Source organism: Fonsecaea pedrosoi, assembly GCF_000835455.1.
Source record: "Fonsecaea pedrosoi CBS 271.37 unplaced genomic scaffold supercont1.8, whole genome shotgun sequence".
NCBI lineage: Eukaryota > Fungi > Ascomycota > Eurotiomycetes > Chaetothyriales > Herpotrichiellaceae > Fonsecaea > Fonsecaea pedrosoi.
The window spans coordinates 69,610-96,605 of NW_013550608.1; the positions used below are offsets into that span (position 1 = coordinate 69,610).

General features: G+C 52.4%; 13 protein-coding genes across 13 annotated transcripts; 7 read left to right on the forward strand and 6 right to left on the reverse strand.

Moving 5' to 3' along the window:
- Positions 1–300: 300 nt before the first annotated feature.
- On the forward strand, positions 301–1,854 carry Z517_11318 (uncharacterized protein; the record flags this gene model as incomplete). The annotated part of the gene is made up of 1 exon (XM_013422902.1): positions 301–1,854. One exon carries the CDS (start codon positions 301–303, stop codon positions 1,852–1,854), a length of 1,554 nt encoding a protein of 517 aa, XP_013278356.1.
- A 535-nt stretch (positions 1,855–2,389) lies between these two features.
- Z517_11319 (uncharacterized protein) lies at positions 2,390–3,385 on the forward strand (the record flags this gene model as incomplete). The annotated part of the gene is made up of 1 exon (XM_013422903.1): positions 2,390–3,385. One exon carries the CDS (start codon positions 2,390–2,392, stop codon positions 3,383–3,385), a length of 996 nt encoding a protein of 331 aa, XP_013278357.1.
- A 1,579-nt stretch (positions 3,386–4,964) lies between these two features.
- Z517_11320 (uncharacterized protein) lies at positions 4,965–6,182 on the forward strand (the record flags this gene model as incomplete). The annotated part of the gene is made up of 1 exon (XM_013422904.1): positions 4,965–6,182. One exon carries the CDS (start codon positions 4,965–4,967, stop codon positions 6,180–6,182), a length of 1,218 nt encoding a protein of 405 aa, XP_013278358.1.
- Positions 6,183–6,623: 441 nt separating this feature from the next.
- On the forward strand, positions 6,624–8,123 carry Z517_11321 (uncharacterized protein; the record flags this gene model as incomplete). The annotated part of the gene is made up of 4 exons (XM_013422905.1): positions 6,624–6,689; positions 6,720–7,357; positions 7,586–7,706; positions 7,755–8,123. 4 exons carry the CDS (start codon positions 6,624–6,626, stop codon positions 8,121–8,123), a joined length of 1,194 nt encoding a protein of 397 aa, XP_013278359.1.
- Positions 8,124–8,407: 284 nt separating this feature from the next.
- Z517_11322 (uncharacterized protein) lies at positions 8,408–9,202 on the reverse strand (the record flags this gene model as incomplete). Its single annotated transcript, XM_013422906.1, has 1 exon — positions 8,408–9,202. The coding sequence occupies one exon, from the start codon at positions 9,200–9,202 to the stop codon at positions 8,408–8,410; it is 795 nt and encodes a 264-aa protein (XP_013278360.1).
- A 212-nt stretch (positions 9,203–9,414) lies between these two features.
- Z517_11323 (uncharacterized protein) lies at positions 9,415–10,371 on the forward strand (the record flags this gene model as incomplete). Its single annotated transcript, XM_013422907.1, has 1 exon — positions 9,415–10,371. One exon carries the CDS (start codon positions 9,415–9,417, stop codon positions 10,369–10,371), a length of 957 nt encoding a protein of 318 aa, XP_013278361.1.
- A 173-nt stretch (positions 10,372–10,544) lies between these two features.
- Positions 10,545–10,944, reverse strand: Z517_11324 (uncharacterized protein; the record flags this gene model as incomplete). The annotated part of the gene is made up of 2 exons (XM_013422908.1): positions 10,545–10,702; positions 10,755–10,944. The coding sequence occupies 2 exons, from the start codon at positions 10,942–10,944 to the stop codon at positions 10,545–10,547; spliced, it is 348 nt and encodes a 115-aa protein (XP_013278362.1).
- Positions 10,945–11,512: 568 nt separating this feature from the next.
- Z517_11325 (uncharacterized protein) lies at positions 11,513–11,938 on the reverse strand (the record flags this gene model as incomplete). Its single annotated transcript, XM_013422909.1, has 1 exon — positions 11,513–11,938. One exon carries the CDS (start codon positions 11,936–11,938, stop codon positions 11,513–11,515), a length of 426 nt encoding a protein of 141 aa, XP_013278363.1.
- Positions 11,939–12,311: 373 nt separating this feature from the next.
- Positions 12,312–13,265, forward strand: Z517_11326 (uncharacterized protein; the record flags this gene model as incomplete). The annotated part of the gene is made up of 2 exons (XM_013422910.1): positions 12,312–12,646; positions 12,695–13,265. 2 exons carry the CDS (start codon positions 12,312–12,314, stop codon positions 13,263–13,265), a joined length of 906 nt encoding a protein of 301 aa, XP_013278364.1.
- A 722-nt stretch (positions 13,266–13,987) lies between these two features.
- On the forward strand, positions 13,988–19,808 carry Z517_11327 (uncharacterized protein; the record flags this gene model as incomplete). Its single annotated transcript, XM_013422911.1, has 6 exons — positions 13,988–14,296; positions 14,383–14,849; positions 14,912–14,977; positions 15,029–15,267; positions 15,423–18,352; positions 19,002–19,808. The coding sequence occupies 6 exons, from the start codon at positions 13,988–13,990 to the stop codon at positions 19,806–19,808; spliced, it is 4,818 nt and encodes a 1,605-aa protein (XP_013278365.1).
- A 203-nt stretch (positions 19,809–20,011) lies between these two features.
- Positions 20,012–22,155, reverse strand: Z517_11328 (uncharacterized protein; the record flags this gene model as incomplete). Its single annotated transcript, XM_013422912.1, has 7 exons — positions 20,012–20,884; positions 20,938–20,976; positions 21,033–21,117; positions 21,168–21,549; positions 21,609–21,764; positions 21,815–21,825; positions 21,887–22,155. The coding sequence occupies 7 exons, from the start codon at positions 22,153–22,155 to the stop codon at positions 20,012–20,014; spliced, it is 1,815 nt and encodes a 604-aa protein (XP_013278366.1).
- Positions 22,156–22,652: 497 nt separating this feature from the next.
- Z517_11329 (uncharacterized protein) lies at positions 22,653–24,131 on the reverse strand (the record flags this gene model as incomplete). The annotated part of the gene is made up of 1 exon (XM_013422913.1): positions 22,653–24,131. The coding sequence occupies one exon, from the start codon at positions 24,129–24,131 to the stop codon at positions 22,653–22,655; it is 1,479 nt and encodes a 492-aa protein (XP_013278367.1).
- A 2,007-nt stretch (positions 24,132–26,138) lies between these two features.
- Z517_11330 (uncharacterized protein) lies at positions 26,139–26,864 on the reverse strand (the record flags this gene model as incomplete). The annotated part of the gene is made up of 1 exon (XM_013422914.1): positions 26,139–26,864. One exon carries the CDS (start codon positions 26,862–26,864, stop codon positions 26,139–26,141), a length of 726 nt encoding a protein of 241 aa, XP_013278368.1.
- Between the last annotated feature and the right edge of the window lie 132 nt (positions 26,865–26,996).

The window sequence follows — 26,996 nt, forward strand, 5'->3', positions numbered from 1 at the left end:
ACGATCTTCATATCGCCTTCCATGAGCTGTGACGAGCGGAGAACAGCGACAGAAGCAAATAACCGAGATATTTTTTGTATGTGCATAGACAGGTGACCGGCATCAAGGGTTGGGCGTGAAGTTCATCACTAAGAGATCTCCAGGTGATAAACCATATTCGGCTCGGCCCAGACTCCAAGCTTCTACTGGCGTGAGCTTAGCCTGAATCCTTACGAGCCAAAGATGACAACTTTAAAAGGAAGGAGGATAACCCCTCGGCCGTGCTGGCTGAGATAGGCAGAACTGCACCAAACTGCCACGATGGCTAAGAGGCCAGCCATTGCTATCGCCGGCCTTGCGTGCGAAACTTCGATATTCACGCCCTCCAGGACTTTTGCGCCTGCTTTCCATGCCAAACGCGGCGCCGAAATCATTGAGAAATATCCCTTCCTCCAGAGTGAAAGCGGCCTTGGAAATATCGCGGACTTCCACGGAGCTTTGATCGGTCATGCGCTACCAGGAGGGATTGTAACGCGCGCCTCTTTTGAGGAATTGGCCGACGAGATTATAGAGCGTCTGAAGGTGATTGTGTCGTCGACAATCATCCATGGACTCTGGTACGATATCCACGGCGCCATGTGCGTCGAGGGCCTTGATGACTCTGAAGCAGAGCTTCTTCGGCGCATCCGACGACTTCTTGGTCCTACGGTGGTTGTGTCAGCATCGATGGACTTGCATGGCAATGTGAGCCGCGAACTCGTGCACGAGGCAGATCTCATCACCTGTTACCGCACAGCACCACACATCGACGTGCGTGAGACCAAGGAAAGAGCGTGCCGCAACCTGGTCGAGCTACTCACAAAGTCTCCCGCAGGCAGAAGGGCAGATGGAAGTCCTGTGCGACCACTCAAAGCATGGATCCCAATTCCAGTCCTTCTTCCAGGAGAGCAGACTTCCACTCGTATCGAGCCCGCAAAGCACATCTATGGTACAGTTCCTGCCGTCGAGTCCAACACGGGGGTTGTTGATGCAGCAGTCTGGGTCGGCTATCCATGGGCTGACGAACCGCGAAACCGAGCAGTTGTCGTGGTGACGGGCTGGGATGAAGACGCGATCAAGCTTGGATCAGAACAACTTGCACGGGTGTTTTGGGATGCGCACGAGGACTTTGACTTTGTCGGGCCAACAGGTTCCTTTGACGAATGCATCGGCGAGGCTGTAGCATCCAAGAAGCATCCTTTCTTCGTCAGCGATTCGGGAGACAACCCAACTGCCGGTGGAAGCGGCGACATGACCTGGGGCTTGATGCACCTGCTGGCTCGTCCAGAGTTTAAACAATCTTCTGGCCCAACAGTCATCTATGCCAGTGTCCCGGGCTCCAAAGCAGTCAATACATGTGTCGATGCAGGCATAGGGGCAACTGTCACAGTGACCGCCGGCGCTGAGGTCGACCATATCCATTCGGGCCCGATCACCATGACAGGCCAAGTACATGCCATCAAACGCGGCGACAGAGATGCTCGTATCGAGGTTGTGCTACGAGTGGGCAGCGTCTTCGCCATCCTCACCGAACTCCGCAAGCCTTACCATCACGAGCATGACTTTACGGATCTCAACCTCAAGCCTCGAGAAGCAGATATCATCATTGTCAAGATCGGGTATTTGGAACCTGAATTGCACGACATGGCGGCCGACTGGCGATTGGCCCTTTCGCCTGGTGGTGTTGATCAGGATCTGAAACGACTTGGACATTCCCGTATCAATAGACCCATGTGGCCTTTCGACAAGTTTGACAAAGCTCCTTTCCTCTCAGCCCGCATCATTCCACCATCTCACGATCCTCTTTGCGGACAAGATGAAGGAAGCACAGCGTGACAGGTCAAATCGTGTACATAGGGCCGAATCTTCATCTACCTTACCCTCGCCTGCTACGTGATATGATGCTGTGTTGGGCGTGAGGACTCACAAACTACGGCAAGGTCAAGCAAAACATCCTCGATAACACGATGGTTTCCAGCTGCGTACTTCGCATCGTGTTCTTCATTCTGAAGGAGCTCTCGCTCTCCAAGCTTGTCTGCCTGACAAACTGACGGCTAGTCAACGTACAAGGTCTCCAGCGTCAAAAGGATTAACCGTCACCCACCGATCATTGTCTCTCTGTGTATTTCTGGTCCACTGCTCCCCTGCATCGAACTCTGCAGGGGTGTTGCATGAGGATTCCCGGTTTCCCCCGCTGACTTCCGGGGTGTTGGGTTACTAGGCTGCATACGACGGTCAAGCGGAATGCAAAGCAGTTCAGGAGCTGAACAGAATTCATCCTTGAGTATATACATGGGCATCTCCAAACCGAGCTTACACTGGTAAACAACGCTCTCATTTGCTGAAAATTGACAATTCCAGCTATCTAACCATGAAGCTTCTTTACCCTACCTCTTTGAAGCTCGACGTAGCCAGTCTCGAAGGCTTCGGCGTCACATTACACCCCTACGATGTTCACAAGCTAATCCCCGAGGAACTTGTCGACGCAGAGATTCTTGTGACATGGGCTAATACCAACCTCCGCGATGCTGCCAAACGAATGAGCAGACTTCGCTGGATTCAGTCCCTCTTTGCAGGCCCCAACGACGAGCTCGCTGCTGGTTTCCCATCCAATGTCATCATAACGGCCGGCACTAATCTGCACAACGAGACTGTTGCTGAGCACGCTCTAGCTCTGGTGCTCAGCGCTGCTCGCCGTCTTTACGAGATGCGGGATTTCCAGAACCAAGGCAAGTGGCCAGGACATTTGGGCGGATTCCTACCCGACCGACCCCAGGGATCGTTCACCTCCTTGAAAGGTGCCAACATTACCATTTGGGGGATGGGGAATATTGGACGCACGCTTGCACCACATCTGACCGCTTTGGGCGCCAACATCCGAGGAGTCGGACTGTACGAAGAAATCATTGACGGGATCCAAGTGCATACCAATGCAGCATTGCCTAGCCTCCTCCCACAGACGGATTGTCTCATCATGATTCTCCCAGGCTCCCGAGCGACATGGCATTCTCTCAACACGGAGCGGCTGGCAAAGCTGCCCCAACATGCCTGGGTGATCAACGTTGGGAGAGGTATCTGTGTGGATGAGGATGCATTGGCTCACGCCCTTAAAAAGGGAATAATCGGCGGCGCAGCTCTGGATGTCTTCCATAAAGAACCACTACCTGAGTCTTCCCCGCTATGGAAAGCACCGAATCTAATCATCTCGCCTCATGCCGCTGGAGGAAGACCACGATACTCGGAACTGCTCATCGCCGAGAACCTGCGACGCTTCCTTGCTGGACAACCGCTCAAGCATGACGTGACTGCGGGTGGAATGTATAGCACTTCCCCGAAGAATAGCTCGACACTCAAGGCCTCGCTGTAGGACAGACATGACAGGAAGGGGAAAGGCAAGTGGGGCCTGGTGGACAAAATAGGTTGTGATCCAGGCAGAACTAAACACGTTGATGGTGTGCTGACCATGTCCCTCCGGATCTCTGCGCATTGGACTTCTCAAATGGATAGACAATGCCGTTATCTTTCCTCAGTAACATCTGCCTGGCTGCTTACTTGGCTCTGTAATGCTTGTCTAGGCCATCATTTCTCCCAGTAGCGCCTGATCCCTGCCCAGTCATCAATTTGTTTCCCGAATTCTCCCATTGCTCTCACCTTTGACGCGCTCTCAATCTTCTGCCGACAGGATTAGGCAACCAAAGTCGAGATGCCAAGAAGGTTCTTAATTTGTCCAGAATGATGCACGCTCTGTTGTACTCAACAGTTCTGTTTGTGGCTGTGGCATAACGGGGTGCCTTCCATGGACATCATTAGCACGAAGTTTCTTTCAATTGACCACATATTCGAGCAACGTCTAGGGCAGACTGGAGACCACCCAATGGCTGGAGATGCGACATTCAGCATTTGTGGCTGCCGTGGGATGGGGCCTACTTGAATATCGCACAAGGTACCGGAACAGATCACTTAGGCTTCGACGCTGCATATGTTTCATGCTTCGGAAAGAACGCCTGTTTCACTCCATCCGTATCCAGCGAACTGTGAAGACAAACTCTGCTGAGTGAGAGGCGGAATGTATCAAGTCAGCACAGTTCGCGATGTCGACAAACTCTCCAACGTCGTTAAAATAACCCACATGCTCCTGTTGTATATCGCCACATCTCCACGCGGCGAGAATTCCCCGGATGCATGGCGATATCTGTTTCGCCCAGCCATACCTGGAACTGCCCGATGAAGAATGGTCGTCGGAGCGAGATTGCGGGGAAAACGCCTTATTTTAAACAAGATACGGGGTGTTAAGTCACAAAAGATACGGGGTACTGTGCATACGCATCCACTAGTTGGCTGCAGACTGAATCAAATTCGACCTCGTCCTTCAATCTCCCGGGGCTACCATCCTCGGCGGTGGCCAGGACGGTGCAGGATGGCCTCGATACTATTTTCAAGCTCACTGCCCATCATTTGGTTGACTCATCACAGTAATTCCCCGACCGGACATATCACGACCCCTTGTGATACGACTTGTGGTCACCGGAGAGGACAGCATTGTCCCAAAGCATGCTCGTTTCTCCTGGTTTCCCCGACTTCATCCGACGCCAGCTCGAGACCGTGGCACCTCTCTGCAGAAACAAGGAGTTGTCGTAAGCTCTACACGTTGGAATGTTGCTTGGTATGCACGGTAGAATATTTACCCCCAAGACAAACATCCCTGAGAACTCCGAACGGGATGGTTGCCAGAAGGCCAGACGACCCCACTTGCAGGGAGAAAATCAGAGCAGTAATCAGATTGAGAGCCGCAAAGGTCTAATCAGATCTTTACAGTTCATCTTCTCATACTTACTTGTACAGGATTGCTCTGTCGCAGCTGGTGTAACAATATACCACTCGAATACCTCCCCTTTTCTCCAGAACCACACATTTTATTCCTACTTGCATCTTCAAACACAAACAAAATGGACTTGCAGATTCGAACAAGTCCCATTCTCCTCGCCCCAGGCCCGACTGAAGTCGACCCAGAGGTCCTCAGGGCCATGTCATCGTTTGCAGAATCACATTTTGCCCAGCCATTCTGCAACACTTTCGGCGATGTGCTAACCATGCTCCGCAGACTCTTCCAGAGTCAAGACCCTAATGCCCAGCCCTTTGTCATTGGAGGCAGCGGAACCCTAGGTTGGGACTTTGTGGCAACCAACTTCATCGAACCCGGAGAGCCAGTCCTCTGTCTCTGTACGGGATACTTCTCCGATGCGTTCGAGATGTGTCTGGCCACCTACGGAGCCCGCACGAAGAGGATCACGGTCCCTATCGGAGCTGCTCCCGACATACATGAAGTCGAGAAAGAATTGAAAAGGGTTCGATACAAAGCCTTAGTGGTGACCCACGTCGATACCTCGACGGCTGTGTTGACACCTTTGAAGCCGCTATCGGCGCTGCTGAAACGAGTGTCGCCCGAAACACTCTTGGTCGTTGATGGAGTCGCCAGTGTTGCGTGCGAGGAGATCCAGTTTGATGCCTGGGATATCGACATCGTTATTACCGGGTCCCAGAAAGCTATCGGCTGTCCTCCAGGACTCAGCATTATCATGGTCTCTTCTCGCGCTTTGGAGACTGCCAAGGCAAGGAAGGCACCAGCAAACACCTGGTATGCCAGCCTGGCACGCTGGCTACCGATCATGCAGAACTACGAGAAAAAGCAGTCGAGCTATTTTGCAACCCCCCCTACTCAAATTGTCCATGCTCTTCATGCCTCCCTGACGTCCATTTTGTCACGCCCACTAGAAGAGCGATTTGAACAACACCGGCGGAAAAGCGCCCAAGTGAAAGCTGTGGTGAAGGCATTGGGCTTGACGCAGTTGACAACAGAGTCAGAGTACCAAGCCAATGGTTTGACGGCATTCTGGCTTCCTGATGGTCTGTCGTCGAAGGAACTCTTGTCACGCGTCACTGAGAAGGGCTTCACGATCGTTGGCGGTATGCATAGGGAGGTTGGTCATCAATATGTAAGAGTTGGGCATATGGGATACAGCGTCGTGGGCGAGCCTGAGAGACATATTGACTGTGGTTTAAAGGCCCTGAAAGAAGCAGTCGCGGAGTATTACGCCAGTAGGAGTGGCCATGTCCTTCCTGGAGAAGACCGCGGGCCCGTGGGTCTGGCTAGAGCAAGCTTGTAGTGAATTGATAGTCGCCGAGATGAGACCTCGCAGGACTTCTTACAGGTCGATAGCTAGTCAGCGAGTGAAGCCGACGCACTTGTTCCTTCTCGTGGTGCTCCGAATGAAGCTGCAGTGGCGAAGCTGGGGACGGGCACTCTGCTTGTAAGTGGCATTGGTCGGGCTTTGCATTTCGTTTTCAGGTTCGGGCTTGGCAGGGATACAGCCTCGTCAGATGCGATTGGATGGATTCAGTGAGTACTCGGAGTGTAAGGATCTGCCAGCGTCGATCATGGAGTTATGCTCGAGTCACAAGGGATCTATACATTCTAAGGGAAGAAATTGCCTTGGGGTGGAAGGGGTTTGAATGACGCTGTATCGATAATTGCAACAGGGAGGGTACAACTTAAGCTCCAGAGACAAAGCCTTCGAGGCCAGTGAGTCTCCCAAGCCAGAGACAGGATGGATAAATGTGCAAGCAGTTTTCATCTCTCCCATTGTAAGCCGGCGGGTCGCGGACGAAGTGCAGTGAGCATTTCCACCTCCTCTGATACTTAGGTGCGAGATGGGATCAAAGATGATCCTCTCTTCACCGATCGACAGAAGTATATTTTGGGCCCCTTTGAACTGTTTGGGTTCGTTGGTCTCGCATATTGCATCTACACAATCTGGCTGAAGGAAGAAAGCAATGCCAACGTGGGTAACAAGCGCAATCGGCGTTCGACCAGCGACGCCGATGATGATGACGGCGACGATGACGAGATCAACGGCGGCCACCAGAGCTTGAAGAAGGTCACTCGTGATTACGAGACCGGCTCGTTCTCCAGGATGTTGTTTTGCCTTGCATCACTTTCTTCGAGCGCTTCCACAGCTTTCATCCGAGGGGATATCACAAACAAGATGCGAGACCCGGAATTTCAGGCTGCGAAATGCTCGCACCTCCGATGCAGAGATACGCAGGGTGGCTATGCCGTGTTTGTGGCTATCGACTCTCCGTCAGACTCGTCTCAGATGCCATCACAAATTGCGCCTTATGTCGGTCGCGGTTTATCCTTGAACCAACTCAGGAAGGTCCTTGACAGCATGCGACTCTACGTGTCTACGGATCAGCCGGGGTCATGTAAGCTGGCTATGGATTTTGACGAGCAAAGTCAACACGTGGCGCTCAAGATCAGACACCACCGAGGCGAGAGAAGGTATGGTGGTGGCCACCTCCATAAAGACCTTAGAAGGCACGTATACTGGCTGGACACCATCGAAACGGCAATATTAAGGCACCATGGAAGTATCAAGGGCAGAAATGAAGGACACCTGCTGGATGTTCCTCTAATGAGGTGTTGTGCTTATGTTGGTCTACCGGCGAACACGCAGCTGCTCCCTACCGGCCATTAGGGCCACCGTGGATCCGAAAGTCCAATATACAGGCTCTTCACAGCCACTGTGAGGTATCATTTCGGCAACCTCTTCAATGTTCAACATTCCACGTACAGAGTCTTCAAGACCACGAAGGTCGAAGATATTGGACTAGACGAGATCGTTGCCTCCGTGCTACTCTCCGCCTATCCCTGAGACCCTGGCCTGAGCTAAGTATAGGCAGGTGGCAGTACTGGATCCACGGCAAACAGGACCAGCAAGGCGTACCTTGACGGTCTCCGGCGAAATGCGTTGAGTATCTTGAACTCTGGGTTTGTTGATGACAACCTTCGTGATGCGAAAAGAAAGATTGAACGGGTCAAGAAGCTGCTCTCCTTTTTCGAGTCTCGAGATCAAGAAGTTGAAGAGTTTGAGGCCCAGGCTACTCAGACTGTTGCCGATTTCGAAGCCCTTCTCGCCACAGGCGAGGAAAGGCTCGCAGAGATCGAGGCAGAAGAAGAGGAACGAGCAAAGCCGGAGGACGAGTATCTCAAGGCTCAGAAAGAGATGCAAGAGATCACAGATGCGCTGGACGTTCTTTCGTCGTGAATACTTAGAAGGCGACATATCCTTCCTTCACTTCAGGGAGCGAATTCTCTCTTGTGCTGTCAGCCTCAAGTATCAGGTGGATGAGGAGCAGCAGGAATCACCGATGTACCGGAATCCTTCTATAGTACCCAGTAGAAGACGAATGTGTCCTTCCACTGCTCCAGTATGATATTCTTTTTTCATCCCCCAAAGTGTAGTTATCGCCAGATTTACTTGCTCTTGCAGCTCCATGTTCAGCGGGCTTAGAAGTATCGTGGCGACTGGTTCTCACCGACGTTGCACGTTCATCCGGAAGGCATCTGCATGACATATTCTCTGGTTGAATGGCCGAACTTGATAATATCTTTGTCCCGCAACTCGACGAACCTTCCCTGTGGCACAGCTTCATCGTTGACCGTCGTGCCATTAGCGCTCTCCAGATCGATCACATATGGCTTCACTTTCCCAATCTTATCGCCAAACTCATTCCTCCTTTCCACATAACGGAATTGAATAACGGCATGCTGTTTGGAGCAGCTGGGATGTTCAAGTGCGAAGTCGCAGACAGAAGTTTCCCTTCCGAAGAGCCAGCAAGATTGGGTGTACAAATCCAGCGTGTCGACAATCGATTCGCCTTTGAAGATGTAGAGGCGCCAAGGTTGGTTAGAAGGCGGTTTTCGAGCCTCTGGTGGTTCATGGTATTTCAAAACAATTGCACCGGCGGATGTTGAAATTGTGTTTGAGGCTGCAGCCAAAAGCCCAGATGGCCGAAAGTTTGGCTTCTGCTTTTCAATTGTTGGAGTGGGCGCACCGTCTTTGGTAGTATGGAATGCGTCGGCTTGGGATGGCAGAGAGCCTCTCGCACGTGCCAGTCTCTCTGGTGAGCGCCGCGTCTGAGGCGACCGCGATCTACGATCATTATATTTTCGTTGCCTCTGTCCATCCGAGCTCGATGGTCTTCTGCGAGTTCGATCGCGGCTCCGAGAATTTCGTTTCCTCTCATCTTTGCGGTGTTCCCGTCCTTGGCGGTTATCATTTTGCTGCCGATGATGACTCCTGTCCCGAGAGTCATCTCGACGAGGTGGTGGCGAACGCGGCATATTTGTGGCGTGTATGAAACCGACGACGCTGTATATTCAATGGGGTCAGGATGAGGCTTTTTGTGCTTGTCTTGAACAGTATTATTCAGTAAACCGGCAAACCTTCCAAAGAGACACAGACCTGCGTGCGATGACATGTAAGACTTTCCCCCTCCGCAATCGCATGACCACTTCAATAGTACCTTATCTACTCCGTATGCGAAACATTCACAATGCCATCAATGATACTGAAACAGGTGAGGCTATCAGCGGCCTACAACAGTTGGCAATGCTGTGTCTGCGCTTCATGCCCTGAATCTCCACGAAAGCGGCTGAAGCGAGAGCCGCGCCTCTCCCAAATGGCCAGGACTTATGCGGACGTCAAATCAGACCGAGGGTATGAGTTCCGAGACAACATGAACTGGCCCTGCCGGCGGAGCTCTCCTTTTACACCTTCACCCTACGAGATCTTTGGTTTGGATAAGAACGCAGTCTACACCAAGCACAAATTCTACGAGCTGGTTAAGATCTATCACCCCGATAAGAGTAGCCACATGTCCATCAGTGGGAGCCTGAGCGACCTTGAAAGATTGGAGAGGTATAGACTGGTGGTTCAGGCACATGAGATCCTCTCCGATCCAACTAAGCGAAGGGCATACGATGTATCTGGCGCAGGATGGGGAGCGACAAGGACAGCCACAAGACACTCGCATGGATATACTAATCCTGAGGGCAAACGATATGGATTCGGCCCAGATGATGATTCGTCGATATTTCAAAATGCCACTTGGGAAGACTGGGAACGGTGGCATCGACGATACGATAAGCCCAAAGAACCTCCAGCGACATACCTCCACCCCAACACCTTCGCGTCAGTCGTCATTCTCCTTGCGGTAATCGCTGGAGTACTGCAGGCTACGAGAGCAGGACAATTCACAGGATCGATAGAAGAGCGGGCACAAGCTTTCACAGAGGAAACTAATCGATTCCTCGCATCTAGAAAGGATCATTTCGAAGACAATGACATCAAGGGTACAGGGCGTGTCAAACACTTTCTCGAGAAGCGCGATCCTGCCAAGTACGGGTTGAAACAAGAAGAGGAGGAAGTGTATCGAACCCATTTTGCTAACCCTATCTTACAGCCAATCCCAAATTTGAAGGACTCGCAAAAGGAGGGTCAAACATATTGAGTAAAGCAGCACTTTGGTAATGTACATAACTTTTGGCAGCTCCTCTCAGTGATGCCTTGGTTGACGTTGATTATTGTTACATTGAAAACGCCGGCTTTATCCCCAGCAGCATGAAGAAATATGAAGTGATGGAATCTAGTTCCCGCCCTAAAACATTTTTCATGTAGTGCTTCTCACGACATCTTGCCCTTGATTTCCTCTGCCTTGCCCTTTGCCTGACCTTTTACTTCAGCAGCTTTTCCTTTGGCTTCACCAGCCACTTGAGAGGCAGTGCCTTCAGCCTTCTTGGACTCGACACCGATGACTTCGGCGGCTTTATCTTTCAGCTCGACTGGAAAGAAGTAAGCTATGCGGAAATCCACGGTGGACGCAGGTCAACCTACCTCCTTTGTCGATGCCAGCAACTGCAACGTCTGAAACGGCACGGTCGACCGTCTTGAGGCCGTCCTTGACAGTGTCGGTAGCGGACTTCTTCTGAACGACTGTGGTAGAGAAGAGGCGAGGTGATGAGCGCACAGCAGATAATCGGACCGCGGTGCGAAGCACGGGAGTTGTTTGGTAGAGGAAAGACATTTTTGAGGGAAATTTGATGGATTTGGCAGCGTGTGTTGGTGAGATGTTCAATACAAGTAGGCGTCAGGTGCAGCGCTTTGGCGTATTGCAAAATGTGCGGTTCCCAGGGAAATGAAGGCTCTTTTGAATGATGAGTGACGGGCGTGAATGCCTGGAGGGGACTTTGTTGATCCTGCCTTCTTCAGCCTCGACAAAGACGTCACAAATGTGACCGTTCTGGTGATTCAATTTCCCCACACTGCTGCGGGCCAACGCCACTGACTCGCCCGGGCGGGAGATCCGTGGGAATGTGCAAGTCCTCCAGGCAAGCCGATGGCCGTAAAGATCTTTGGGGCGGTTGATGTCACTGTGCAGCGAGGGCAAATTCACATGCCACTTACGAGACCATTGAACCATGATCCAAGTTGAGGATACCGTAGAAGTTGATCAACGAATTGGTCCTCAAACATGCCTACCGAGAGCCACCGGACAAAGCATCCGAATCCCAGCTTCATCCCGAAGATTGACAGTCAATCAAAATGAAACCCAACCTCCAGTGGCTCCCTTATCCTTCCAAAACAACCGTCCGTCAAAAGTCCAGATCCTCCTCATAAGGTGTTTGTTGGTGAACACACATAAGGAATTTTCCAGCCTCTGGATCTTTCCTCCAGGTGCTCGAGATCAATGCTCTGAATTCGTCCTGTCTCGTATCGTCATCCGCCGTCACATGCCGCCTGGTCGCGTTCACTCGATAACTGATTTGGGCTGCCTCTGGTCCCAATGGTGTAACCTCCACATCGCTCAGCTTGAACTGCTTCCATGGCACAAACGCATCGCTCTTCATTACATCTTCAAGATTCGGCGTCGTTTTAGCGGACACTTTCATTCCCAGTGGGAAAAGCATGATACAATCGTGACTGAGGAACGGCAGTAGTGCAGCTCCCGAGGATGTTAATGCTCTCCAGGTTGCATCCTCAAGGGCTAGAATAGTATCATGCAGCATGCTGTAGTCCATACTGAAATAGTTGAGGTGCTGGCAGTGTGAGGACAATTTGCAGTCGGGGATATGTAGATTCGGATTCTAGTTGCAGTGAGAGATGGTCAGCTATGGTACTGATCCATCAAAGTCGGGGATGTTGGACATGAAGTGATACCGTGGTCTGATTTCCCTATCATTGACATCTCAGGCACAGCGTCAGCCAAGCTAACTGTGCCAGTTGGCCTTGCAGCTTGAGGTAAGAACTCAAGCACTCCGTCGACACTCTCGGCGAGCTTTTCCCCGCAACCTCGGAACTTCCTGCGCCCTAGGAGGAGTACCCGGTAGCGATACTGCGCTTCATATCTCTTCCCACCTTCCCTCACAATGTCAGCACGCAATTATTGAAATAATGCGAACCCGTTCAGCATGGCGCGCCCTCTCGACTCTACGAGCTCCTCGTGCCTATTCCCGTCGCTTTGCTTTTGTGTCCGAACCTTCTCCAATTAAAGTCCAACACCAACCAGCACCGCATTCTGGTAATATCCGCATCCTTCTCCTCGACAGGCCTGCCGCTCGAAATGCCTTGTCACGCAGACTCATTACTGATCTGAAGCGTCATGTCCATGAGATCCAGGCCGAGGGTGGTACAGGCCCCACGAGGGCACTGATCATTACGTCCAATACAGACAAGGCTTTCTGCGCCGGGGCAGACTTGAGGGAAAGAAAGGAGATGACGCATGAAGAGTACGCACTTTCGAGTCTCAGTGATTGCACCTGCTCACAAATATAAAGGACTAGGGAATTCTTGACAGACATGCGGAACACCTTCACCGATCTATCCAACCTCCTTGTGCCTACCATCTCTGCTATATCTTCTGTTGCTCTTGGTGGTGGTCTGGAACTAGCGCTCTGCACGACATTTCGGGTATTTGGATCGTCTGCAGTTGTAGGCCAGCCTGAAACAAAGCTGGCAATCATTCCGGGAGCAGGAGGGACCTACAGACTACCTGCATTGATTGGGATCAACCGAGCACGCGACCTCATTCTTACTGGTCGACGAGTTGGCGGTGCAGAAGCCTACTTTCTAGGACTGTGCAACAGACTGGTGGAGATTACTCCGGAGGAATTCGACGAGGAGGCAAAGGCACGGCAAAAGGTGCTGGCTGCCAGTTTACAGCTTGCCAATGATATTTGCGATGGAGGGCCGATTGCCCTGACCCAAGCAATGCGTGCAGTCAATGGGTGGCAACGTGGAGAGGCCGCAGAAAACGAAGCCTACGAGGTCATCCTGAAGACGGAGGACCGGATGGAGGCATTGAGGGCATTTGCAGAGAAGAGGAAGCCAGCCTTCAAGGGCAGATGAGGCACCGAACTGACCCATCGAGGTTGCCTGTCTTGCCCCAGTTGCCCGAGACACCTCCTGATGTTCAATCTGGCCGTGTGACTTCAAGTAGCTTTGTCTGAGGGTGGTATAGAGAGGAGATCTTGTGACAAACACTGCTGCGGACGACCAAATAGGCAACCCTGCAAAACTGATTGCCACAATCACATCAAGTAGGTAGCAGCCTCCAAACCCGCTTTCGAGCCTGCAGCCGAGCTCCCGGTATTCATTTGGCCCCTTCGGCTGAGCTTGGCCCCCCTGAGGCTGCAGTTTCCCCCACAATATGGCCCCCGGGAAAGGCAAGATGCCCAATGCCAGGATTTAGCAAGCGATCACAGACGGGACTGAAACGCCTAAGCCGTCTAAGACTCCAGAGACCAGCCGCCCAAATCTGCTTGCCTCATCTTCAAAGGACACGTCAATTTTCTTTGTCTGGGAAATATGCAGGTTGCATCCACCACTGCCATCGTCAGGCTACCAAGTCACCTGCGCCCTCCATTTCCATTCGACGGTAACTGTGACTCCTGGATCCAGTCCACCATGTCTGAAATGCTTCTCTTCAGCCTACATATGTTCCGGTGAGCGGGCGAGTTTCTTGCCCGAACGTTGTACTTTTTCATATCGGTTTCTTCTACTTCTCTTGCTTCTGCTGGCTTGCTGTCCTGACTCCCCTCGATGTGCGACGGCTGTGCGCCATTTGAACGATGAGCACCTCTGCTGGAAAGCAGATCGTACAATATGGCCTTACAGAAGTCTACACGGCGACAGATCCCCTAGTCGACATCGTTTTCGTGCATGGATTGAACGGGCATCCCCACGATACTTGGTCTACCAAGAAGCCCGACGTCTTCTGGCCGGCTGACCTCCTCCCTGCGGCGCTTGAAGACCAAAGACCCCGAATTCTGACCTACGGGTATGACGCGAATGTGACCGCTTTTACCGATGGCGTGTCAAAGGACAAGATACATAACCATGCAGAACATCTTGCAAGTCGCTTGGTGGCCAACAGATCGGTAAGCGGGGAACATGAACCCTAGGTGATGCTACACGTCTAGCTTCGCCGGAACACTTCATACGGACACAAGCTGAGAAGAAGCAGTTAAGGAAAGCCACCGAAAGGCCCATCATCTTCGTCTGTCATTCCCTCGGAGGCTTGGTAGTCAAGAGATGTTTGATATACTGCCAGAGCATTCGACGTCACCAACACACCGAACGACTTCGATCAATCTACGTCAGCACATATGGAATTCTCTTTCTTGGGACTCCTCACAATGGCTCTGACCTAGCCAAATGGGGCTCCTTGCTCGAGAAGATCTGTGCTGTCGCACTTCCGAAGAAGTTCTTCGATACGTCTCCTCAACTGGTGCAGGCGCTGCAGACCAACAACGAGACGCTGCAGAATATCAATAGGCTCTTCATTGAAATAATTAGCCGCTTTCACATCTACTTCTTCCACGAGTCAAAGCCTACCGATCTAAAAGGTACCCGATCATTCGTCGTGGAGGAAGATTCCGCCGCTCCTGTCATTGAAGGTGTCGAAAGAATGGGAATTGAAAAGGATCACAGGTAAGAAGGACCCCAAACCTATTCACTCCCACGATTGCTTAGATTTCTCACTTCTTTTCTAGCCATATGTGCAAGTTCGAAGATGAATCAAGCCCAGGCTATGATGTCGTCGCCGAAGCTGTTCAGAGGTAACGCGGGCAAGTATCGGAGACGAACGATTCGTGCTTACTTCTCCCTAGATACGCCACTGCGTCCCAGTCGCTCATCCACTCACGCTGGGAGGAAGAGAGACGAGTCGCCGAATTTGAAAGGCAAGCAGCTGCACGTGAATTGTTGGGTGGTGAGTACGTGAATCCACAAGTCTCGTCCGTGGCAATGCTAATTCCCTGGATAGATAGCATTTTTCAGACGAGCGCAGGAGCCTTGGGCGCAGTTACACCTTCTGGGATTGCGCAAACAATCCAGTCAAATTCAATGAGTGCGCCTCCTCCCAAACAGATCTCCGCGTCAACTTCACCCCAGTATGAGGTTGAAGAGGTCGAGGACGATCTCGTCACTGCACCTCGTTGATCAACCAGCTTTGGTCAGTGATCAGAATGGAGCTCGTTGACGCTGACTCATGGTGGTTTACAGAGGACTCTATAAGCTCAATCCGAATGACTGAACAATCTTTGACTTTATCATCGTCTATTTCCCTAGTTGTTGCTCCGGTGGGCTTCCGCCCCAATTCAATTTTTCTTGGCTTTCAATTGGAAATGGACCAGCTTGCTCAAAAGCTGGCAAACCAGAGGCGGCGAGCATTAGGGACTTGTGCCGTTTTGCTGTGGGGACCGCCAGGCTGTGGTAAAAGCCAGATTGCACGAGAATATCTGTGGCGGCACCAAAGCGAGTATCCGGCCGGCTGCTTCTGGGTCGACTCCAAGACCAAAGAATCGCGCTCGAAAAGTTTCTGGGATATTGCTCAGGCTGTTGCGATACTTGGCAACGACGAACCCCGAGACCCCGGGTGGGATGAATCGTCAAAGTTTGTCGACACGGTGCGGAAATGGTTCGAATCTCGAGAAGGCTGGCTGCTCGTATTTGACGGGGTGACGACAGACAATGACGAGGACATTGAAGCGTTGGTGTCTTACATTCCGGACCGCTCGGGTAACAACATCATCTACACGTCGGTGGATCGCACGCTGGCGAAGCGGCAGAGATTGCTCAACCCTGCCGGCGTCAAAGTGTTCCCATTGTCACAGCACGACGCGTGTGCTCTTCTCTACAAAAACCTAGGGATCAGATCGCCGACTGAACTGCAGGCGAAAAAGGCTATGCAGTTAGTGAAACACTACGAATGTCTACCACTTGCCATCCACGCCGCCGCCCACGCATTAATTGCCAGAGGCACATCGCTGGAGAAGTTCAGTCCCGGAACTTCAGATCATCGACTTGCTGATCCGTACCTGGACATTATCTCATCGCTAAGAGAGCATTCGCATCCTGAGGCCGTCCACCTGGTTACACTACTGAGCTTTTTCGCGCACGTGATACCAGTGGCTCTGATTCGCTTTGGACAACCTGTGTTGCAGGAATTTGGAATCGAACTTCGCTCTGTTGAACAGATAGGAAGCATGAAGAAAGAGTTAGACAACACCATCGCCGTTCTCATACGCTACGGATTGGTCGAACGGACCCTACTTGAATACTGCATTACACCATCAAAAAGCTCTTTCGCGCCAGACGATTCTAGACGGCCACGAGCCAACACTGCCGATACCTTTGGCGCAGTGGGGACTGCTGGCGAGATAGAGCGAATCAAACCAAGACTGCTCAAGGATGACTCCAGCAGCCTCGAAGGATTAGTCGCGGCTCATCCAGAGAGCATGTTGGACGGGTCATCTTCCCATTCGATAACCTACAGCATCGACATTCTCCGCATTCACAGCGTCGTGCAAAATGTGCTCCGGGACGAGCTGAAGCTTCGATATGCAGATCAACCAGCACATTACTGGTGGTGGCTCTGCGTCGCCTCGAAAATGATCTGTCACTCTTATATGGTCGCAGATGCCAAAATCAAGAGCACTGAAGGACGAGGTCTTGTTCGCGACTATCGGGACTATGAGACGCAGGCGGCCCGGCTTTGGTCACACTTCCCAAAATCATCTGCCGACGCCTCGCCGACGCTGCGCAAAACAAGGCACAACCTTCACGAAACTATCCGATTGATTAAGAAGGAAATCCAGAGGCAATCTCCGTCACAATCCGTTGAAAGCCTCAATCGCCGAGTACAATTCTCGGTGTTTGAGCGGGCCAGCAGCACCTCTTCAGATAGTCCCGCCACTGAAAGCAGTGCTTTGACCAGGGCATCCACCTGGACGCCCGAACATACCGACGATCAGACTGAATCGCCAGTCCAGATGCATCTTGGGTTGGATTTGGATGACGACGGGTCCGAGGGCAGCTGGACAGAGAGATGGTCGCAATCTGGAATGGACAACTCGAAGGTCCTGATTCCGAGTACGAACCGAAGCCGACGTCCAAGCGATTCTCAGATGGACGTGACGACGCCTACGGAGGCCAGCTTCAATATTGCCCGTCAATCCTCGGTTCTCCATGCGATCTTCCAAGGGCGACCTCACCCGGCCAAAAAACCGAAGGATCTTGGAGAGTGGAAGCCTATACCGATTCCACCCACTCTCTCCCACGAACAGGCGCAGATTCGCTCGAGAGCGTCATCCTTCACCAGCGGCAGCGACGATCGGACTGCGACGAGGCCTACTTCCACAGGCTCTGACGCATCGGGTGCTCTCGCGGCCATCCACCGCGCCAGCCCGCCTCCCGTGAGAGGAGGAAGAATAAAATCACCTACGCGTCCACAGTGTATCAGGCCAACATTGGACGAAGCACGCCTGCCACTGTCCACTAGATCTCCCAATCAGAAAATGTCACCTTTGGTCACAGAGTTTCTGCCGAGTCAGTCTCTTCCAGCCTACGATTCATTCGATATCGCTCGAAAGCACAGCAGGCATCCGCCGTCGTCACCCCGACTGATACACACCGCATTGAACAATCCAGTGGCAACAAAGATGGTTCCCTCAATCCCGATGGACGAGAACCTTTCGCTGTCGCGACATTCTGAATTTTCCGAGCTGAAGCCGCGTCTGAGACAAGAGGTTGAAGGTCGCCTCTCTGCGAAGCCGTTTCCTGGTGGCTACAGCTCACAGCCCATGTCACGCGATACATCCAAGGAATCAAACGCATCATATGCCACGGCACCTCCAGCAGTACCCGGTTCGGCGTCGCTGGGCACCTCCCCGCAGATCCGCGAGCCTTATCTGTACAGCAGACCGGGCCTGGCCTCCATTGACGTTGCGGCTGCTGCTGCATGGGATGACGAGATTGCTAGCATTGGCAATTTGGATGTGACCTCTCCGTTTGCATCCAGTGTATCCTTTGACGGTGCGGACATTTTCGAGAGGCGCCACGAAAGACTTGAAAGCAGTGTCCAATTTGGCCAGATGTCTCCAGTTGAGCTCGATAGGGCACGAGCGCGTGTCTCATCGGCTCGTGGCCGGAGCGTAGATGGACGACTGGCGGACAAAGATAAACAAGGGAGATGTCGCAGAAGTGGACAGCACCTTAGTATTTCAATGCATAGCGAAGCATGATTTTTTGCATAACGAGGTTATGGCGGCGGGCTCTATAACACCTGCGGGTACTTAAAAGCATATCTCCTTCGAGCAGCATTCTTTGTGTCTTTAAATCCGGTCTCTAGATATTCACGGGCTCGTTTCGAACGCTTTGTTGACGGTGAGAATCTGGATAAAAGCGATGTGGCGACGCCTCCAGCTCAGACAGTGCCTTTCACCGATCTGGTGATGTACTCAGTAAGCGTTCGGAGACCGAGAGGTACGGCATGGAAGCCCTTAGGCGAGCTGCTGGTGGCAAGGGTTTCAGCGGATATGGTGGGTAGAGTCTGGATGCTAAAAGTCGGAACCTTGGAGAGGGCCGAAGTGAGGCTGAAAACGACCCAGGTCCGTCGTGTATTTATAGACCAACCCACAATGTCACCAATATGATGATGGCCTTATGCCCTCGAGCGAGGTAGCGAGCACCCAGCGAGTGTAGCGAGGACCGAGTACATGATATTAATACGGGCGCGTTCTCCACTGCCTCGGGTTTGTATCTACCTATTCTCCGAAGGGCGATTCTGGTTTAACCTTTCAGCGGAATTTCCGCAAATTTACACCTTTAAACAGACCAAGTATCCCAAACACCATGGCTTCGTCCGATCCCACATTGCATCTACCACGCATCCTCTGCATCCACGGCGGTGGCGTCAACGCAGCAATCTTCAAGAACCAGTTCCGCGCGTTTCTGGGCCACGAAAAGCTCAAGAACCGATACCGCTTCGTCTTCGTCGACGCGCCCTTCTTCTGCGACGAAGGCGTCGGCGTCGTTCCCGTGTACTCGGACTGGGGTCCATTCCGGCGATGGTTCCGTTGGCTAGAGTCTCACCCAGAGATCGAGCCGGCCGCGTGTCAATATGAGCTAGAGTACACCATTGACCGCTGCATGGAGAGCGATGAGGGCACGGGAGAGTGGGTGGCGACCTTGGGCTTCAGCCAGGGCGCCAAACTGGCGGCGAGCCTGCTGTACGACCAGCAACTCAAGGAGAAACCCGGGCCGTGGAAGTTTGCCGTCATCCTCGCCGGCCGGGCACCGCTGGTCAGTCTGAGTGAAGAGGCGGAAGAACTACCATGGATGCAGTCCGCAGGGGGCCTGGCGGACGCGGCCGACGTCGAGAGCATCCTCGAGCGCCCAGACATGAAGCTGAGGATCCCGACTCTGCACGTCCACGGCCTGAGGGACGAAGGTCTCCATCTCCACAGGAAGCTGGTCGAAAACTACTGTGCGCCAGGGACGACGATGCTGATTGAATGGGACGGGCCTCACCGCATTCCTATCAAGAAGAGTGATGTCGATAAGATCGTCGACGCTTGGGTCGAGCTCGCCGACGAATACGGTGTGTGATCTCGTTCGGATCGGTTTCAGGAGAGTCTACCCTCCTCGTCTCCTGAACTCCAGCTACGGTGGTTCAGGCTTGCTCCTACATACATGCACTGGGTGTCCATCCTCCACAACTTGTCCATCACAAGGACTGCCTTTCCTGACAAGAGGCTTCCAACTCGGCAGGGAAAAGCCTAATAGCCCCCTCATCCCCCGCCATCATAGCTTCACAGTTGCACCAGCCGGTCGTACCCGTCCCCTTCGGAAGTCTCTCTCCCGTCCTTGCCTATCTCCCAACCTCGTCCTCGGTAACGCTCTGGCCAAATACCACATCTCCCAGGGGCAAGGATGCCATTGGGGTCGAGGGCATCCTTGAGTTTCTCGTTGAACTTCATGAGAGCATTGTCGTTCCAGCTGTATGTCCGGGCGACTTGGTCCTGAAAGAGAAGATGGGTCCGATACTCTCCGTAACCTTGTTTCGCTGCATCCTCGATCATCAAGCGCATACAGCTTTCGACAGCCTTTCTCCTTTCGGGCCTGCCCCGGTCATAGATTATGAGATTGATCATGTGGAGTTCTCTCAACCCTACGCAAAATGCGATAAAGAGGTCGACTCCATGCTCGTCGTGCCTCGTCTTGGCTATCTTCCATAATTTCAGCGCGTCCGAGCCTCGAGTCGGCGACACAGGGCTGAATCCCAAATGAGCGCCGTTAGGCACCCAGTTCATGTACGATAGCTCTTCAAAGTCTGGTTCGCCCCCGGCTATTTTGGCCCGTGACCAGAAATAATGGTCCTCGGGCAGTGTGTCAGGGTCAATCCTTTTGGCACCGGAGATTTTGGTGAATTCTCGATGGACAATGTCCAGTTTGTATTTCCGAATGTTTTCAGGCCCGTACGACGTCCCATAGTAGATCCATGAACACCGCCCGAGCGGCGTGGCCTCCAGATGGGCTTGCAGCACTTCCTCCGGTATAGGGCCAGTACCTTGATAATAATGTGATCGTGGGAGCCCGGAGACTGCCAACTCAACGGTGCTGTGTCGGATTTGGGCGACATTCTCAAGCAAGTTGGCGATTCTCAGAGGTCGAACGATATCGATCTCGCGTCATGTTCAGCTATCTTTCATGTGTGGTGTTTGGAAGTTCAGCGTACCAATTGCAGCAGGTCATCTTCCCGCTGAAACGTATACATCTTTGAAAGTCAGTTGGCCCACGAGAGGTCAAGGTCAGGAAGCCCAGGTCACTCACGAAGCTTTCGCAGCCGCCTGGATCTGGCATCAAAGCAACGCCCATCTTTGTGACTATTCCAAAGTTCGACTGTGAAAAGATCCCACTGCAACCCATCGTCAGCATATGGGATATCCATCCGGGGTCCCGCCATACTCTGAAATCGGCCCAAATCCATAAGGAAATGTCTGCCAGGTGTTGTTGCCAGGGAGAGCCCCCATGCCTGTCCTGAGCAGATCGCCAGTGGGAAGAACTACCTCCAGCCCCGAATGAGTCGACCAGTGATCTCCATATGGCGTGTAGCCAACTCCATGTTCGAGAGTGTTGCCGATGATTGAGCCTCCCCCAAGGTCGGGCGTATCCACCCACATGGTGTATCCCTTCCTCTTGATCTCCTCGTACAGAGCATAGAATGAAACACCCGGCTCAACCAGACAGGTACAGTCATCTGGATCAATATCTAAGATCTTGTTCATTCGTCTGCCAAGGTCGACGGTAACTGAGCCACGCACGCGCGGTGCGGCACCTCCATATCCCACTGTCAAGTCCGTCAGCGAGGGCTCAGCGGAAGGAGATAAGAAAGCAGGCATCATGTACGGTTTCGTCCCATAGAGATTGGATATAGGGGGACAAGATGTTTATTTGCCCACTTCACCACAAGTTGAACATCCTGCACATTGGCTGGGTAGACGCAAGCTGACGACACTGTCTCTTCGGCGTCCATGATCATGTAGGAATCGTGCGTATTGGGATCTGCTCAACGTATCAACCTCTGCCGGGTATTGAGGACAATCTCAACATACGCTCCAAATACCTTGAGAGAAAGTCAGCTGTTGACCACGACGGTACAAAAGAGCGGCCATCCTATTTCTCACCATCCATCCTCAAGGGGCTTGTCGTTCAATACAACGTGCTCCTCCCCCAGAGTTCTCGCCAAATCATCCAATGCCCTGAGGAAATCCGAGCGGCCAATACCAGCAGGGATGGCCAAGCCTCTTTTCCTGGGGGTCTGGTCTTCCTTGGATTGGTTTTCCCACAGTCTTGACTTCTCCCGAATTGCTTTGTTCAATAGTCTCTCTGGGATTCCCGAGTATGTGGCAGGATACTGCGGTAGCAAAGCCGTTGAACTGGAGGACGAAGACATGTTGCCAGAATCGACGTGGCAGTGATACGTCGTGCTCCACCCAAGTCACAAGACAATCAGTCACATATCAACCCATGACCCAGGCCCGCAGGATCAGACACAATATATACTTACTGACTCTTTGCCCATGTGGAGAGGCAATCCGTGCCATCACGCCCTCGGCCATCAGATCATGGCAGCCATCCTCCATCTTCCCCCAAGATGTGGAGAAGTGGAGGTGAAATTGTCCAAATTGGGCGCAGGCGATGGATTTCCTGCTGCTCTATCGTGTTCCGACCTTTGGTCTCGCACATGTGGGACTAACCCCACCTGAGGATGATGAAATCGATCACTAGGTGCATTAGACAGACTGAGGATGAGTGTGAATGAAGGGGTTGAAAAACGTGTCTGGCCAGAAAACACAGTTCCGGAATTACGCAGCTACCACAAGAAGACTGCAGCTGGTCCTTTACAGCTACATATCTGAATCTGGACCCCATCCCCGGCCAGTGAAGTTGTCAGAAGAAAGCGATGGTACGGATCTCAATGCTCTCACGGATCGGTGCATTGGGGGGAGAGTTTGGATCCTCAAATGCGCTGTGCCCTACAAACCGAGCACGCCCGTCCGTCTCAGAGTCATATGTCTTCAGAGTAATCACCTGTTCCGGCGCCATCTTGGGGAAGTACCACCACTTATGGTTGGGTGAATGGCGCATGACATAGTTCTCGCCAACGCGATCACGATACTGGAGGTACAGCTTGAAGAAGTCCTCCATTGGAGCCGAAGAGACATCGCACATGGCCAATGGTCGCTCCTCGACGGTGTGGTGAAGTGGTTTCCACACGTTGAAGAATGCCACGCGTCGAGAAAGGAGGTCCTCAGCCTCATCCTGCAATAGCTGGCGGACACGGGCAGGACCGGACTCGGCAGTGTAATCACAATGCACCAGCATGACCGGTGCACGCTGCGAAGTATTCGTCTCTTGGGTCAGCTTCTTGGCTTCATTCCGTTGCGTACGGATAGTATGGTCAAAGACGAGCACACGCAGGGCGCCTGTGGTGTTCTTTAAGAATTCCACTATTTCGGGGTAGAACTGCTCGCGAACTGAAGCCTCGTCTTCCCAGGTTTCAAATCCCGTCTTGAAGTGGCTAAGCGAGAATCCTTCCTTGTCAACAGAGAAAGAGTCGGCTCTGTGCCATCCGTCCGTCACAGTCATTTCGTGCGGATCATCCCCAGGCTCATGGATATCCTTTGCAGCCTCGCACTCGTAGAAATAAAGCTCCGTCCGCTGTTCAACGTCCTTGGTGTAGTTGAAATTAGCGCGGGTAAATGTAGCTGTGCCATTGGCAGTGGTAGCCTTAGCTGGCAACAAGGCTCTGTCGACAGCGGTTTGGGTCTTTTGCCACTGAGGCAGCTTTTCAACTTGGTCCGTCAGCCAGCGCGTAAGGTGAGGATACTTTTCGAGCGGCAGGCGTTGGGCGGCATGCAGGTGCATAGGAGCGGCTACGGCAATATCGGCGATGGTGACATCGTCACCAGCAAGCCACTTGGTTTTAGACAACTGTTCGTCGAGGATGGCGGCATGCTTGTGCCACTTTGGTGCTTCTGCATCAATGGCTGCCTGATCGGGTTCGGCCTGGAGAAGTGGCTTCACCACATATTCTACCAGATATATGTAGCAGCTGGGAAACCAGACTGAGGCTTCCCACAGAAGCCAGCGGTTTACAGCACATCGCTGTTTGGGGTCTTTCGGATACATCGAACCACAGTCATCCGCGGCGTACTGCAGAATGGCATTGGACTCAGTGATCTGTAGATCCCCATCAACCGCAGCTGGCACAGTGCCATGTGGATTGATTTTCAGGTATGCGGGACTCTTGTGCTCGTTGGTGAAATAGTCGATATGGTTGAAGTGGTATTGGGTGCCCAAGAGGTCGAGGCCTGCCAGAACCTTGCGGCTGTTGACCGTGCAAGGGTCACAGTATACTTCGAGCATTGTTTTGTTTTCCTGGAATTCTGTTGACCTAAGACAAGAGGAGGAGGATCGGCCCATGCAAAGATCAGTAGGTCCGGCAGGGTGGATGACCTCGAGCTGTTATACACACTACCCCGCGTTTCAGCAGAGAGAGTATTTCGGGTGAAAGAAACCTAATCGCAGAATGCCGCAAGATGCCCAGATCTCAAACAGGATCAATCAAGCGTCCATTGGAGAAGCTCTTCGTATTTGCAGGGGGGTATAGGGTCAGGCGGACCGCCTCTTCTTGCCAGGAATGTTTGGAGCGGGGTGGTCAATGTTGAAAGTCCGCCTCAACGCCATGTCGCACTTTTCGCAGTCGCCCCAAGGCGTTGATGCCGATGGTGTGGGTTAGATGCAGCGTATTTTCCGTGCAGAGAAAGTTGCACCAGCACGAGACGTAGACCTGTTTGACTTGCTGCCGAGGTCTTTGCGGCGATAGTCTCGCCAGGACTCATGTCAATTTGAGACACAACTCCTCCATGTCTCTGGTACGTGAAGCCGCAGCCAGAATGACGTCGAAACCCTCTTGGTAGAGAGGCTGCTCTTCAGAAATGAATGCCGCACGAAGGTGATTCATTCGCCCGTTGCGAAGCTCTAAGCCAGTAACGTAGGGTTAACGGTCGTCGACTTCCAATTGAGCCCAGCCAAGTTCTATTCCTGTCGGGCTATCATACGTTGTGTTACGGTTGAACACGAAGGCGGAGAGACAATGGGTTTAGCGCTTGTTGACGATGGATGTTCGCGCTCCGAACCATCAAGCAAGCTGTCTTGTACAGGCTACCCCACAAGCATGGTCCGTCGTAAAGATCTTCAGACACTGCCACATGAGAGCTTGCGTCTTTTGTCCAGTTCAAGTTTGATCTGTCCGCTGGAAGCACGGGGGTTGGATATCTGGTAAATCGGGGTCCGGCTGACGATGAAGAGGAAGTCATGGATGTGTGCCATCGAATAATCAGGCTTGTCTGTTGGTGCACGTCAGCCATTTTCCTCAATGCCATCAGATGAGTCCGCTGTATAGTATATCACATCTGAGATGTCTGCGTAAGTTGATTGGGTCGTGGACATGCACTGCAGGCCTACGCAGGCTGAATGTGAAATCAGAACGAGGTGCGACTGAGGCAGACAGGATAGAGGAATATGGTCATTTGACCTTTCCTGCAACTTCTGACCAGGCTAGTCCACGAGTGGTCAGATAGGTTGACAGGGGAAGGGTCGAACGATGCGTGTAACAGACTTCGACCGATGCAGCCTACGATGAAGCCACTGATAGCGACAGATGCTGCTCATGGCCGCCAAAATTTCGACCTGGGCCAGCGATATCAGAGGTACATTTGGCGCAGCATGTTCAAGCCTGCGGCTGCATCACTTCCTATCCCTGCCACTTCCACCCAGGCACCGTAATCCATTGCTTCAACAACTCTCGCCCTCTCACAATCACACCCGATAGGATATCGGTGTTCACTCTGATGACCTCGTCTTGAAGCTGGCAAGTTCCCTACAGCTCTAGGCCGAGACTAAGCTGCCCTCCCTTTCTTCGACATGCAGCGCCCACCATTTCGGCTGCCACTGACCAAGGAATCTCCTACAGCCTTCTTCAGTCAAAGTACATTTCGGGACCACAAATGATGCTGCTCCTAGCTGGCAAGACGAAGGGTGATGCTAAGACCACGAGAAACGACAGCTTGGGATCAAGATCTCCGGACACTGGGACTACACCAGTTTCTTTGAACTCCTAGTCGCAGCTTGACGAACCCACTCGACCGGCATTGCATTACCCCAGCGAGAGACTGGGAGAGCACTTGGAGTCTGTGCAAGTGGTAAGATGTTTTGACAACATAAGATCTAGACTCCCAGAAGATATCACTCGCACAGCCTCAGTGATCTTACTTATTCCTGAAGAATATTGGTAGACCAGAATTGATCTTCGCAATCTATTGAGCATGCAATCTATGGACTTTCGACATTCCTCTTGCACCCGTTGATATTCTATTGTTGCGAAGCAGTCAGCCCGACGACATGCTCTCCAAAATTGTCGTCCACATCATCGTCCATTTCTCCTGTCGTCTCGGTCAATCCTCTGTACAGTTCCTCCTCGATCTCTGCAAGTCTTGACTGCTTCACCTTCCCGTCCTTCAACCCGTATAGATCACAAAACATCATGATCAGCGGCTTCCACTTGTCTGCATCGACACGGTTTCGAAAGCCATTAAGTCTGAGTTCCTTGTGAATGCTGACTCGCAGAATCCTGACCTCGATCGCGAGCACGAGACCTTGCACCGCTCTTCCTCCATACATTTCATGCACCGCCACCACTTCCGCCTCCATGACAGCGGGACATTCTTTGATTCCGGGAGGAGCGACTTTCTTTGAAGGCAGAGATGTGAGCCCGGCGCACCCAAACTTGTCTTTGACAAACTCATAGCCTCTGTCCTGTTTCGAGGATGGGACTGGGTCGGTGCCGGTCGTTCGAGCCAATGCGTTGACATTCGCTGCCATGTTGTCCGAGGCAAGATTCAACACGCACTGGTTGGTGCGAAGCATATTCTGTGTGGTCTGGGAAGAAGCGTCGAGTCCAAGCATACAGCCGTGCCCAAGCCACCAGGCTGATGACATTGGGCCTATGTTGGCACTTTCGTCGGGGTTCGTGGTGCTGATCAACACCACTGGCGTGCCCCAGTAAAGAATTGCTGGCGAAATTTCTTCATGAGTCATGTCGACTGGGATGAACGAGAAGGTACTGGTGTTTTGCAATCTAGACAAGACAATGTTTAGCCAAACGAGGTGATGTGGTGTCGTGCAACAACTTCTCATCCTCGACCACAGTGCCCCTTCTTATACCCATCG